At 60.1% G+C, this 14,590-nt stretch overlaps 1 protein-coding gene across 1 annotated transcript in view; it reads right to left on the bottom strand.

Annotated features, from left to right (window-relative positions):
• RNF213 (ring finger protein 213) overlaps positions 1 to 7,659 on the bottom strand; it is a 105,188-nt gene extending 97,529 nt beyond the window's left edge. Inside the window, 4 exon segments of the mRNA XM_030297021.2 lie at positions 7 to 153; positions 155 to 207; positions 5,758 to 5,899; positions 7,621 to 7,659. Of these exon segments, the coding sequence (XP_030152881.1) occupies positions 7 to 153; positions 155 to 207; positions 5,758 to 5,854 (297 nt within the window). The 5' untranslated portion in view covers positions 5,855 to 5,899; positions 7,621 to 7,659.
• Between the last annotated feature and the right edge of the window lie 6,931 nt (positions 7,660 to 14,590).

Below are 14,590 nucleotides of genomic sequence, written 5' to 3'. Positions count from 1 at the left end.
ACTCACTCTTGGCACGGTCCCGGAGACGTCGGAAGGGGGCTCGTCTAGATTTTCCTGCTGCACGTGATTTGAGCCCGGGGACAAGAAAGGGCCGCCGTCCTCCCTCAGCTCCTGTCCGTACTCCGTTTCTCCCTCTGGGGGTTTCTCCCTCTGGGGCCATTTCTCCCTCTCGGGCCGGCGTCGCCTGGAGGCTGCTGTTCTTGGGATCTACAAAGGGACACGCACACGGGTCAAATCTCGGGGAAAGCAAGGGAAGTCACGGAGGGAAACTCGGAATCTTCCCCGGACACTGTGGACACATCATCCCTCTCCCCCATCGTACGCTTTCCCTGGGCACCTTTTCTGCTCTCGGTGGGCACGAGGGACCCAGGACCCCGGCCCCAGCCCCAGCCCCAAGGAAGCAGCGACGCATTCTGAGCGCCCAGCTTTTCCAGATGTCAGCACGGGCAGGGTGGCCTGGTCCTCCTGTTTCTAAGTCAGAATGTGCCACTCCCCCCCCCCCCTTCTCAGGGGCAAGTGCCCCATTCCCAGCCCCGCTCCCCGGCCGGACCCAGGGTCTCCCAACACCTCCCCTTCCGGTTCTGTGTCCCCCTCTTTCTGCCCCTCCCCCACTCGCAGTCTGTCTCTCTCTCTCTCTCTCTCAGAAATAAACATTAAAAAATTTTTTAAAAAAAAGACTGGGGGGGGGGGCGCCTGGGTGGCTCGGTCGGTTAAGTGTCCAACTTCAGCTCAGGTCATGATCTCACGGTCCGTGAGTTCGAGCCCCGCGTCAGGCTCTGTGCTGACAGCTCAGAGCCCGGAGCCTGTTTCAGATTCTGTGTCTCCCTCTCTCTATGCCCCTCCCCTGTTCATGCTCTGTCTCTCTCTGTCTCAAAATAAATAAATAAATGTTAAAAAAAAAATTAAAAAAAAAAAGACTGGGGGAAGGTAAGGGGCTTCAAGATGTCACCCCCTCCTTCACTCCGAAGGTCTTGCACACCGGCACCTGTTATCTCTACCGTCACGATAAAAAGGAGCCGGATTCAGTAAGGGGACACCTTAACTGGCACTTGGTGGGGCCAAGCCGTGATGTGCTCACAGCCACCATGCCGGGCATGTGCTTTTCCTAGCTGGATGCAAAAAATGGAAGCACAGAGCTGGGCCCCCCCCCCCCCCCACCGCAGGTGGCAAATGGGAATGCAGGGTTTGAACCCCACAGAAGCTGGGACAGGCCCGGGGGCTGGCACTGGGGCCAGGGTCCTCGCCTGCAGGACATTTTAGCTCAATGAGCCCAAATTCCCATCCCCCACCCCTGCAGCCTGCTTGCGTGCTGGGCAGCATGGCCTCCCGCCCACCCCGCGGGGCCCCTGGCGCCCCTACAAAAGGCAAGCCTGCCGGTAAGAAAACCTTCTAGGATCCAGAGAGCTAAGTGGGTCTGAACTCCCCTTCAGATCCCCACAGCAGGTCAATGGCCGATTAGCACATGAACAGGGGGAAGAAAGCAGGGGCCTGGCGGGCGGGCAGCCCCCAGTCACTGCCCCAACAAAATGTTGCAAAATTAGCTCAACCTGAATCAATCACCCACGCTGGCTCCTAGCGAGTGCCCCAGAAACAGGTCTGGGGGTGCAGCGCGTGCAACCCTGGGCTGGCCAGCCGCTGGCCCGGGACCCCCAGCAACCCCGGCCCCTGCCTCAGCCTGAAAACAGTGGCTGCAGCGGTCTCCTTGCCCCGAAGGCTAAAGCAGTAAGGCATGAGGTTCGGGGCGGGGAGGGGGGAATCGGGGGCGGGGGGGGGGGTCCCATTCGCAGAGACGGAAAGTAGGATGGGTGGGTGCCAGGAAGAAGTCCCACCTGGGTCCCCTGGGTACACTTGGCCCTCCCCCCCCACCCTCGGACTGGCCCAACATTACCCCTGGCAAAGGTGGCCACCCTCTGCCCAGGATGGGCTGGGACTCTCTCCCCATCCATACTTCTGCATGTGCCCCCGCCCCGCCCCGCCCCACCCCCGCCCCCGGCCCGTCTCCCCCAGGACCCAGGTGTGCAGTGATGTGGGGAACAAAGGCAAAAGAAATGTAGACAAAATTAAATTTCCCTATAATCTGCGGCCCGTTGACAAATATTTGAGACCAGCCAAGTCTGACCTTCCTCCAGGAACTCCCAACTGTCTTAATGTTAAAGTTCTGCTACAGGGAAAAAACCGCCTTAGCTTGACAACAGCCAGGCCTCCAGGATCCAGAGACCTCTTTAACATATGAAAGTCCCTTTGGGAACTTCCTTTGTCTCTACTCCTCCGCGTTAAGTATATACTCAATGGCTCTGCACTACCCCAATGCAGCTCTTTCTGCCCAGGGGGTCCTGTCCCGTGCCCTCAATAAAACCACCTTTTCATACCAAAAAAGGTCTCGAGAATTCTTTCTTTGATGGTTTGCTCTCGAACCCCATAGCAAATTATACTCAGCACCTCTGAACAGCCACACCACCTCTCCAGGCTGCGATCGGGCTCCCGAGGGACCGGCCCTGTCGCAGCCCCCCGGGGTCCCCAAGCCCCAGGTCTGGAGTGCCCCGAGCTCAAGGGCTGGGCAGGCTGGAGGGCCCATGAGCGGCTGAATGGAGAAGATGTCCCTCCGGAGCTCCAGCCAAGCCCTCTGCATCTTGGTTTCAGTTTTGTTTTCCTGTAAATAGAGAGGCACAGCCAGTGTGTGAGGGAGCAAGAGAGGGCCGGGAAGCAGGAAGCAGGAAGCGATGTGCTTGGGGCGGGTGGGAGGGTGTTGCTCCTCAGACCCCAGGCCCTTGGGGACCCGGTGGGCAGAGTCCCATCCTCCTGTGTGTCCCTCCTGAGTGACCAGGGCCCGGCCCCGCTCCCCGCCAGCAGCAGGGAGGGCCACCCATGTGACCGGCACCATGGTTCACAGACCGGCCAGCGGAACCGCCAGCAGTGCCAGCATTTCGGAGGCTGGGGGCTTTGCACTGCTCTCCCTGCCGGCCGGGATGGCAGGGCCCTGCCTGGTGACCACAGGCGGACTTCACGGCATTCTGTAAAAAGGCTGCACACCCAGGTTCTCACCCAGAACTTCCGTTTCCCCTGCTCTGTTGGCAGTCACGTCGGATGCCCTGGGCAGCACTCTGAAGCCCCTCACGCAAAACGAGATGCGGCAGAGGTACAGTTGGCTTCCATGGAGACCCCGAGAGGCGCAAAGCGCGTTTTCCCTAAGCGGTGGGTCACCAGGAGGCACCTGTGACTCCTTCTCTTTGCCTGTCCGTCAGGGAATTCCCCTGCCTTAACCGGTTCAGTAACTCATTTGAAGCCTGAGGCCCACACTCAACCCCTGCCTCACCCTGACCCCTGACCCCTGACCCCATTACGGCCAGTGCCTGTACGATGGGAAAAGATAGAAGAAAAGAGGCAAAGAGGGAAAGGTTAGGACCCGAGGCCCCTGGGTGGAGAAAAACAACATATTGTAGAAGAATGCTGGGAGCATCGGGACCACAGCAAACCCCCCCACCTACTCCCCCTCAGGGTCCCCTTAGGAATTTGACAAAAGACTTGACCTCAAGTAGACCATAAAATGTACTTCCTACAAGAACGGATACCGGATACCATAGGCCACCCCTCACACAACGGAAAGGAGCCAATCAGGAAGGGACACCCCCTGGAGCTATCCGCCAAGGGGGGTAGAACCTGAGAAGGACCCCAGGGGAAGGGAAGCGGGGCGATCAGGACCTTATAACACAAAGACCCTTCCTGGCCCGTGGTTAGCGGGCGTTCTCTTCCCAATGTTCCCTCTCAATAAAGAGAGCTCTCCTACTAGTTTTACCCTAATAAGCTGCGCATTTTGGGTCCACCTCTCCACTCTTCTAAGGCGGAAAGAAAAGGAACCCCGGGCGTTGAGAAACGAACACCAGCCGGGCCCCGGGCTGCACATGTGCCCAGCCTGGCTGGGATGACAGCAGAGCGAGACACAGCCCCCCCCCCCCCCCCCCCCGCCCACCACCTGCCCTCCTCCTCCAGGGCACGAGCTCCGGAGCCGCCCGGCCTGGATCCAAATCCGGGACCCCATCCCACCCCGTCTCTGCTAGTTGCTAGCCGTGGGACTGTAGGCAAGATACTTGACCTCCCTCGGCTTCACTCTTGGCGTCTGTAAGATGGAATTTATGATAGCTGCGCCCTCAACACTTGGCACAGCGCCAGGCTCCCTGAATTTAACCAAAAGCTCTGATTTTGGTTTTTGGGGTTTTTTAAATCTCTGGGGTCCCAAAGACACCCCCCCCCCCACACACACACACACAAGGTCTCCATCCAGGTGCGTTACTAATGGCCAGGGATGGGGAGCCCTGGCAGGTGGGAATTCCAGCCAGACACCAGGAGCTCAGCTATGCTGGCCGTTCCACACCCGGACAGCCAGGGATCAATAACGAGAGAGGACACTGAGGCCCGAATGCATGAGTCAAGCCCCGTGGGTTCCACAGGCAAAGACAGACCCCTGGTGCCAGACTTCCTCCCTCCAGGGCTGCAGCACAGAAAATCAAACAGAAATTGACAGCAATGGCAGCAGCCATCTTTGACCCTCTTACGGTCCAATAAAAGCATCTGTGACGTGAGCACTTTGTACCAAGGCTGTTGTTTCAGGGAAGAAATCGCCTCACCCCTACACACAGCGCACTTTGGCAGGTTACCAAAGGTCGGAGAGCAAGAAGGCTGGTATTGATAGCATTTACGGACACACACACACACACACACACACACACACAACCCTCGTATTTAGAAAACACACAAGGCTGGTGTGCCTGGCTGGTTTCTGTCGGTACAGCACCCAGACTCTTAATCTTGGGGTTGTGAGTTCAAGCCCCACGCTGGGTGCAGAGATCACTTAAATAAATAAAACTTTTTTTAAAAAAAGAAAGAAAACACACATGGTCTTCTAGAGAACTTTCTTTGGCCCCCGAAGTATTAATTCAGCACCTACTGTGTGCAAGGGACTTGGAGAAAAGCAGCTAACAGAGAACAAAGGTCCCCTCCGGAGCCGCCGGCTGCCGTGGTCCAAATGCTAGGAGGGCAAGCAGGCCGGATGAAGAAAGGGTAATTCGGCTGTGGGGGAGGGGGAGGGGCCGTTTTTCCCTGGGCGGCCAGAGTGGCTTCCAGGTAGGAGACAGAGGGACAGAGGAGCAAAGACTGAAGGGAGGTGAGGGGGGTCATGGTGCTGTCCTCGGAGAACAGGTATGTTCCAAGCGGAGGGAACAGAGAGTGCAAAAGTCCTGTGGTCCCAGAATGCCTAAGAAGGGAAGGGGAGTCATTCGGAAGTCCCGGACGCCAAGACAGTTAATGACCAACCTGACCATGGGTGAGTGAGGGCCACCAGACACGGGTCCCCTTTCATGCACCGACCCGCCACCCCTCCCCGGGAAGGAGACTGCCTGCCCAGGCTGCGGGGACCCCTCACCCCACCCCAGCACCCGGGACACCGCTTCCACAGCATCCCCTGAAATCCGCTACGACCCCTCAGCTCAGCCCCCGACACTTCCCATTCGCGAGGGGGCGGAGAACCCTCGAGTTCTCCTCTCCAAGAATGAAATTGAAAGTTTTAAGAGCAACAGAAGCTTCCAGCAAAGGAGCAGATGAAACTGCTCTTTTCACAACTGTGCTTCTTCCGCTAAGAGTTCTTTGGCCACAGAAGACCCCCTGCTGCCCGCCTGAGCTGCTGCCTGCCGGCGCGGTTTCCACGTCAGCCGGGGGACGGGGGACGGAGCCTGGGCCAGCCCACCGCCCCTGCTTGGCCCTTACCTGCCACGGGGGCTGCAGGGAGCAGCCTGTGTCCACACTCGCTGCAGAACTTGGGGGCATCCTCTTTGGAGACATGCCCGCACGAAAGACACTCCATTCCTCCCGGGACGGGTCTTCTCCAGGCCGGCAAGCTCAGGCAGGTCTGGAAGGAAAAGGAAGGGTCCCAAGGCAGCTGACTATATATTGAGCCACCCGTCATGTGACCAGCCCTGCTTCGGTTTCATTTTCAGGGAAAGGGAAATTAAAGCACCCAGAAGTTCCTCGGCTCAATGAGCTCAATCGAAACCCATCCTTAGCCTGATTCCCCACTAAGCCCTCCCCACTCCCTCCCCCCACACCCTCCAGCCCCGAGGGTCTCACCCCCTCCCCCACCATTGGCGCGGCACTCCGTTCCCTTTCTACCGCCCCAGCCAGGCTCACCCCTCCTGGGCTCTCCATCGCTCAGTGAGTCGAGAACTGTGCGCCCCCCCCACCCCCGACCCCGGCTGAGATGGGGCTGGGACATCTGAGAACTGGGTGTGGGCAGAGGGGGGATGGTTCCAGGCAGGGACACAGCACGTGCAAAACCCAGAAATAAGACTCTGAGGATGCCCACGGTGTGCTCGGGACAAGGGGCTCGGGGACAAAAGCACCTGACTCACAGGTGACGTGAGAGTTAGGTGAGGCAAACGGCACTGAAGAAACGCCAGCCGACACCGGCTGAGTCAGAACCCACCAAGCGACCAGCCTGCACGGGCAGCCCCGGGCTGACCCGGGTAGCCGTCAGGATGCCTAACAACAGGCAGGTGGGCAGGCTGTGTCCTCCGGGCCCTGACCCTGCTGCCCGCCCCTGCCTCCCCCAGACTTGGCCTGCTCTCCACTCCCTAGTGAGCTCTCCGGGGGAAGGCAGGGCTAGGACCCATGTGAGGCAGGTTCACAGCCGGGCCCAGCCTGCCACAGCCGGGCCCTGCCCCCACCTGGCCCCTGACCCCTACGTGGCCCGGAAGCGACCACCCTCCTGGTCTGGGCTCTCACTCCAAGACTTTCAGTGACTCCCCATGGCGCTGGCCTCTACCCAGAGTCGTCCTCCTCGGCCAGGCTCTGCCTCCCCACAGGCCAGGAATGTCACAGTAGGGCACTGAAACCCACCCTGAAGCGTCCTATTGTTTGCCGCCGGCACCAAGGGCCTGAGGGCAGAAATGAGAACCCAGGCCCCGGACGCCACTCTCCTAGAGCTTCCGTCCTTCCCCTTCCTCTTCCCCAACTTCAGAACTGCGCCAAACTCAAAGCCCATCCCCCGCAACCGCCACTAAACAAAGCCTGGCGGCGGGGTTTGGGGGGCAGGGGCGGCGGGGGTAGGGGGGTAGGGTGGGGTCGTGGGGGCAGGGCAGGGCAGGAGCAGGGCAGGGGCGGCTGGCCTCCCATCTCTGCGCTCCCTCCTCCTCTGGCCTCCCCGCGGCCACCTGGCGACCCTGGAGGCCGTCACGGCCGAGGTGCCCATCCTGGCCCGGGGACCCTGGCGGCGGCAGTCCTAGAAACCCGGAAGGACGCTGCGCTCTGGGCCGCGGCGGTTACGGGGACGGGGACGCCGTTCTCCTAAAAGTGACTGTGGAGACCACGTAGGGACACCCTTTGGTAACAACACCGCTCCGTGGCGGCCACCGGAGAAAGCCAAGGATTCCGCTCCGGGGGAGGCGCGGCTCGGGGGCGGGGTCCGCACCCCGGAGCCGGAGGCGAAAACCGAAACCCGGCGCCGCAGGAAGAGGCAGCCCGGAGGCGACGGCGCGCAGCACGCAGGCGCCGCGACCCAGACCCACGGCCCCGCGCCCCGCATCCCCGCACTTTCGTCGGCCCCGCGCCCCGCATCCCCGCGCCCGCTCGCACCTACAGCGCCCCCCGCGCCCAGGCCACCGCCGCCGGGTCCCGTTCTGACGTCCGGGCCCCACCCCCCCCCGCCGCGTCCGCCCGCCAGAGGGTGCGGCCCGAATGCCCCCTCCTATGGCGCCCCCCAGTGGACCCGGCGCCCGGCCAAGGGGAAGGCGCCGCCTGCCGCTGCACGCGGGGCGGGGCTCGCCGAGCCCCGGGTGTAGCCCCGCAGGGGTCCGCACCCGGGTCTCCCCCAGCAGCCTCCAGCCCCGGCGCACAGCACCCTGGACAGTGCCCACCTCCCCGTGGAGCCAGCGGCGGTCCCCGGGGGGGGCACAGAGGACGCCAGGCGGGTCACTCGGTGCAAGGGGCATCGGGGCCTTGGGCCGATTAAGTGACCACAGATGGCAGTAGAGACATCGCAGCCGGCGCCCAGCCCTTCGATGGTCACTTGATAACCGAGAGGGCCCCCCAACCTGCGTCTGCACGCGAACGCCTCCAACCCCGTTTCCTCCTCTGTGAGTTCGGAGTCTGGCATCCTAGAACTGTTGGAGAATCCCTTATTGACGGTAATAATACAGTAAACGCTGGCGTTCCAGGAGTATTACTGATTCCTCACTGTCCCCTCCCCGGAACCTGTGCCGCTACAATCTCCGCTTAGGCTGATTATCAAATTCAAAAGGCCTGGGTTGCCGCCCTGCCCGGGTCTCCAGCCCTCTCCTTTCCACACTCTCCAGTCACACCGTCCTTTCCTCTCGACTGGGACCACAAGCTCAGGTCTTGGGGTCCCCCTCCTGCGATGCGCCCCCTTCCCCCTTGCAGGGCTGGCTTCTGCACTGGATCCCAGCATCACCGTCCGAGCTCAGGCAGTGCTCAGGGGGTGCTGGGCACAGGTTGCCGAAGGCGGTCTCACGTGTGCTGGAAGCTACCAACCCCGACTCCCTACCAGCCACCCCCGCTGTCTCGTCAGCTCATCTGGATCTGGGCAGGATCCTGGCCGTGTCCAGTGCTGTGGCCTTTGACCTTGTGCTGACCTCGTACGGGGCGCAGGAGAGAGAGAGCTTGTCCTGAAAGAAAGGGGCTCCGGGCAGGGGTGCCAGGCTGGGCAGGCTGGATGCGGGGCGGGGGTGAGGGGGGTGCACAAAGCCTGTAGTGGGAGGGTCGCTGACTGCACCGAGGAGGCGAGGGGGCTTGGTCAGAATCCGGGGAAGACTCCTGGTGCCCAAAGATGCTCCGTGCTGGGACTCCTCCGGCGAGCGAAGGGAGAGCCCAGCCCTACCCTGTTAGATTTGGGGCCATGCAGGCAGAGCAAAACCCAGACCCTCTTCAGGCCAGTAACAAGCCGGCCCCGCTGGCCAGTGGCAGCCTTCCTGAGGGGCAGCGATGGCTCACGGGCCCCACCGGCACGTGCACCAGAACCTTGAGCCTGCCCACAGTACCAGGGAGTCGTCGAAGGGCCCACACAGCGGGCACTGCCGGCAGCCTGGCAGGCTCAGGATGCCCGTCCTGGACAAGTCAAACGGCTGAGGACACACACCTGACCCGGTCATGGTCAATGGGCCAGCAAGCCGTTCTCAGACCTAGGAGGTGGGCCCCCTGAGGGCCAGAGCCATGGCTCCGACTAGGGTTGGGTCCCGGGAGGTGTCAGGGGCCGGACCCACACCAGTTCAGTGACCTCCCTGGGGGGCTAGCCTGAGGGCGCATGTTAGGGTGCAGGACTAGCTTAGGGTTTGGGTTCAGGGAGCGGCCGATGGTGTGTCCCAGGCTTAGATTTTGCTGTGACTCTACTGAGACATCAGTACGTGGCACGGTCGGCCCGGACACCCTGTTCGGACACGTGCGGATACAAGCCACCAGGTGTTCCAAAGAAAGTAGGGGCTTTGGACACTCCTGCCTCTAGGTGCTGAGAAGCTGACAGCAAGTGTCCCTGTCAACAGGACACCTGCACCATAGGGACGGTGAGCCCCCCAAAGAACCAAGTCAAAACCCACAGGGAACACCAAATAAAGACAGAGCAAAGAAGGCATGGAAAAGCCAGGTGTTAGGAGCCCAGCTGATGCCTTCCCTCGTCTGTACTGATGTAACAAACGTAGACATTAAAATACGGTCTAAAATACAGTCGTGGGCTCACCGGCAGGAAGGATGTTCTCCTGCTCCAGGGCAGCCAGCAGGGGGCGGGCGGCACACTTTGCAGGGAGAGTAAGTGCGGGAAGCGGCCGGGAGGGGCCGAGAACAAGGGGGCCTTATGAGGAGAAGCGGTTCTGCCTGTGGCCCTGGTCCGGAACGGAGCCTCCAGCCATCTGAAAGCACAGCTTGTGTGAGCCGGCAGGGCTGAGCAAAACGCTCTCACTCATCCCAGGGCCGTGCAAATGAAAACCGTGCCAAGCGAGGGGCCCTGTAGTTCCCGGCTTTGATTGTGTCTAACAACCCGCCTGCCTTCAGATCGCATCTTCAGCTCTGGTTTTCCCCGTGGAAAGACAACACGTCTATCTGAGTGACAGACCCGGTCGTTAAGCTGCTCGTTAACAGGCTCTGGGGTGCAGGTTGGTCGGGTGGGGTTCGGCTGCTGGGAGCCAGTTTTCTGGGCCTCGATATTCTTGACTGGGGATCGTGCTCTTGACCCCATGCAGTAAAAACTACCAGGTGTCAGAAGGCCCCCAGGTTAAAACAGCGGGGGCCAGAAACATCCTCCATTCTGAGCCCCAGACATGGGCTGCAGGCCCTGAACAGACAAGAAGAGTGGCCCTCAGGGAAAGGCGATGGTTCCCTGTTTGTTTAGGGGGGCAGGGGCCACAGAATTGAGAAGAAGGTGACCGAGTGACTTGGTGGCCCCTGGACAGCATTCTCCTCGCATGCGTCCCCATCCCCTCGAAGGACGCCAGCCATCAGATTTAGGGCCACCCTAACCCAGTATGACCTCATCTCAACACCCCTAATTATGTCCTCAGAGACCCTGTTTCCAAATAAGGTCACAGTCACAGGCATCTAGGGTCAAGAATTAACTCTTTTCAGGGGACACAATTCAACCTATTACAGGAACCAGCTCTGTGGGCTTTGCCCAAACTCCTCTGAAAGGATGCAGCCATCTGGCACAGCCAAAGGTTCCTGTGGTTTGGATAATAAACGTGGGTCCTTCCACAGGACTAAAATTATTTTAGGGGCGCCTGGGTGGCTCAGTCGGTTGGGCATCCAACTTCAGCTCAGGTCATGATCACACGGGTCAGGGGTTCGAGCCCCGCGTTGGGCTCTGTGCTGACAGCTTGGAGCCTGGAGCCTGCTTTGGATTCTGTGTCTCCCTCTCTCTCTGTCCCTCCCCTGCTGTCTCTGTCTTTCTCTCTCAAAAATAAGCATTAAACAAAAATAATTTTTTTTTTTTATTATCTTAAAGCTGGAGGGAGGGGAACAGGTTCTCTGCCAGCATCAGTAGCTGAATTTACAAAGGATAGATAGATCTACACAGAGAGATTTAATTTTTACTTTTTAAATTTTATTATTTTTTAACATTTATTTTTGAGAGAGAGAGACACAGAGCACGAGCAGGGGAGGGGCAGGGAGAGGGGGAGACACAGAATCTGAAGCAGGCTCCGGGCTCCGAGCTGTCAGCACAGAGCCCGACACGGGGCTCAAACTCGGGAACCAGGAATGCTGAGATCATGACCTGAGTTGAAGTCGGACGCTGAGCCGACTGAGCCCCCAAGGCGCCCCAGAAGAGATTTTATACGGATAATCACATTTCAGTCAGAAAAAGGCTTGCTGTCCGCCCAGGGAAGCCCAGCTCCGGGCAGACTTTCTAGTGAAGAGGGAGTCCCTGCCCCACTAATGGGGACACCCGCCGCTCCCCATGTTAGCAAGCAGAGCACCCTGACCCACGGGGAGGCTTCGCTGGGGGTGGGGCCTGCAGGGACTTGACCACTGAGCCTGGTGGCCCTGGAGACCCTGTTCCACGGTGGCTTCAGACCACAGAGAAGGCCTGAGGCAGCAGACACAGGGGACCCGCCCCGACTCACTTCCCCCAGGGCGGGAGCCTGGGCCCACACACTTCCCTCCCGCCCTCCCACCCCCCCATCCAGAGTCCTGCCGCAAACCATCTCCTATGCCTCCTGTCGGGGACTGCCCCTCAGACGTGCTTATCAAGGAAGGCGTTCCCTTTGTGGCGGGGAGGGGAGAACAGGACACGAAATAACACCAGGAGGTCCGGTCCTGAACAGCAGCGGCTACTCGCGTGCGTGACGCACGCCAGGCCTTCACCCTGCTCTTCAATTAAATCCCTGCAGCGGTCCTGTGGGGGGGCGTGGAAATGACGTCTCGGAGACTTCAGACAATTTTCCCCACGTCACGCGGCGAGAAATCGGGACCTGGCCTCAGAACAGCTCTCTGCAAGCGGCCACGCCACGCCGCCTCCTCCGTTGCCACTGTTTCGGTTTCTTCCAACGACCTCCGGGGGCGGAGGCAAACACATGAGCTATGAGCTCGGGACAGCGGGGGCCTCCTGACCGCCTGGGACGCGGACGTCTCAAATCTGGGTTCTCCGACACGGCAGCCCACACGACACACGGGGCACAAAGCTCAAAGCGTGGCTCGTCTGAACGGGGACGTGCCGTGAGCGTACAATCCGCGTGGGGCCTCGAGGATCTCGTACGAGAAAACTCACGTCAAGAGTCTCGCCGGTGAGTCGCGTGTAGATCACAGGTGGAAAGGGTAGCATTTCGGATGATAATACGTTAATTTCACCCGTTACCTTTTGCTCGTCCGGCAGGGCCACTGGCAGTGTTAAAACGGCACACGTGGCTCACGTCTGTGGCACATGCTTCCCTCGACGGTGCGGTCCTGCGTCTCCAGGGCTCCGAGCTGCTGTGACAGGCGGGCGGCACCGGTGGGCGTGTGCTCCGCAGGTGACCCGCTCTCTGCCATTCTCAGGTTGTGGCTTCCCGGGGCACCCACGGCTGGGTGGCACGGAGGGGCCCTCCGGCCAGCCAGGAAGCGGGGGGGCGGTGGGGGGGGAAGACTTGTAGGAGCCAGCGCTGAAGATCTCGCTGCTCGGTCAGGGCGGCTGTAACAAAGCAGCATGGCCCAGGCGGAGCCCCCCAAGTCCAGGATCCGGGGGCCAGCAGGCCTGCTTCCTTCCGAGGCGGAGGCGAAACGCGTTCCCTGCGGCAAGCTGACCGTCTGTGCTGTTCCTCCGCTTATAGAAGCATCACCCGACTTCTGCCGGCTGCCTCTCCCTGGGGGCGCGTCCGCACCCAAGCTCATTTCCTAAGCGCTGAGCGAACGGGTGAGGGCCCATCCTGATCCAGTATCGACTCGTCTCAGCTCATTACACCCGTAATGACCCTCTTTCCCAATAAAGTCTCGCGCTTGGGGCACCGGGAGTCCCGCGCTGCCAATCCACCTAATCCACGGTTAGGTCCAATCCACCAACCCACTAATCCAATCCACAGTTAGGTCCCGTGCCTAACCGCCACGGTGTTGGTGGCGCCGTGACCTTGTCAGCCTGCCGAAGGCAGCACTCCAGCCAGTGCTGTCGTGGACACAGTCCCATGGGCCCCGGCGCGTAGCCCGAGGCCCCGAGGGGGCTTACCTGCTGGCGAGGGATGGTGGGGCCCGGCCCCGCAACTTCTGGCACCAAATTCCCAACTCTTTCCGTGCAGTTGACCAGACCAGTCCTTTCTCTTTTATTTAACGTAAGCTCTAATTAGAAATCAATTATAAATTTAATAAGCTCGTAAATAAGTTAGGAATTTTAAATTTTTTTTTTTTTTCAAAGTTTATTTATTTTTGGGACAGAGAGAGACAGAGCATGAACGGGGGAGGGGCAGAGAGAGAGGGAGACACAGAATTGGAAACAGGCTCCAGGCTCTGAGCCATCAGCCCAGAGCCTGACGCGGGGCTCGAACTCACGGACCGCGAGATCGTGACCTGGCTGAAGTCGGACGCTTAACCGACTGCGCCACCCAGGCGCCCCAAGTTAGGAATTTTAAACTCAGTAAATTTGTAACTTCATTTTGTTACGTACTATATTGATATAAAATTAAAATACCATCGTTTAACTTAAGTTTTTCGATCGTAACAGGGAGAGAAGACCACATGTGTGCGTGCACACACACGAGGCGGGGAGGGGCAGGGAGAGAGGGAGAGAGAGAGTCCCAAGCAGGATCCACGCTGACAGCACAGAGCCCGACGCGGGGCTCCAACTCACGAACCCTGACATCGTGACCTGAGCTGAGATCGAGAGTCAGATGTTCAAGCGACCAAGCCCCCCAGGTGCCCCCGCAAATGGTCTCTTGAGATGAAGGTCGTCCTGCAACTCTCCCTTCAACAACACCCGTGTGCAGGGGCGCGGGGGTGCCTCGTCCCTCAGCCACACAGCCCTGCAGCTCATGTGCTTCGCGGTCACGACATTCCCAACGGAGACGCTTAGCTGGCCTTCATTCTCTACAACTGCCAACCGGGCTGTGATGCCCATCCCTGCATCTGCGCCCCGGAAGAGGATTCTGGGAAGCCGCCCTCCAGGCTCACAGGCGGGTAGGGCCCGCCAGAGCAGATGGGTGGCCAGTCTCCTGGTTCAAGAAGGGGTGTGCTTGGTGTGTGGGCTGGGGACAACTGGACTGCCGTCCCCCAGGGCCCTGGGCAGCGGCGGCCAGGCAGACAGGGCTCGAGGACATGCTCATCTGTGCAGATGGAGAGGCTCCTCGAGGAAAGGAAACGGCAGATTCAGGGACAGGGTGCGCTCGGGGCCTGGAGGGAGGAACATCGCGAGACCGGGGGCCCAGGCCGCTGGGCCAGAATGTGTCTTGGTGGGACCACCGGTGAGCTCCAGGGGGTCTATCTGCACAGTGAGTCCTTTCTCTAAGAAGTTCCGGGAGTACAGGCTTCCTCGGCTGTGACAGCGGGGGTGGAAAAGTGCGTGCACAGGCGGGACAGGCAGAGGCCACGTGCAGAGGCTCAGGAGTCCGTTGTGACACATACATAGAATAAAATACGACAGAGC

Source organism: Lynx canadensis, chromosome E1, assembly GCF_007474595.2.
Source record: "Lynx canadensis isolate LIC74 chromosome E1, mLynCan4.pri.v2, whole genome shotgun sequence".
Lineage (NCBI taxonomy): Eukaryota > Metazoa > Chordata > Mammalia > Carnivora > Felidae > Lynx > Lynx canadensis.
The sequence above is the reverse complement of the archived record's forward strand: the minus strand, read 5'-3'. Positions and strand labels throughout refer to the sequence as shown.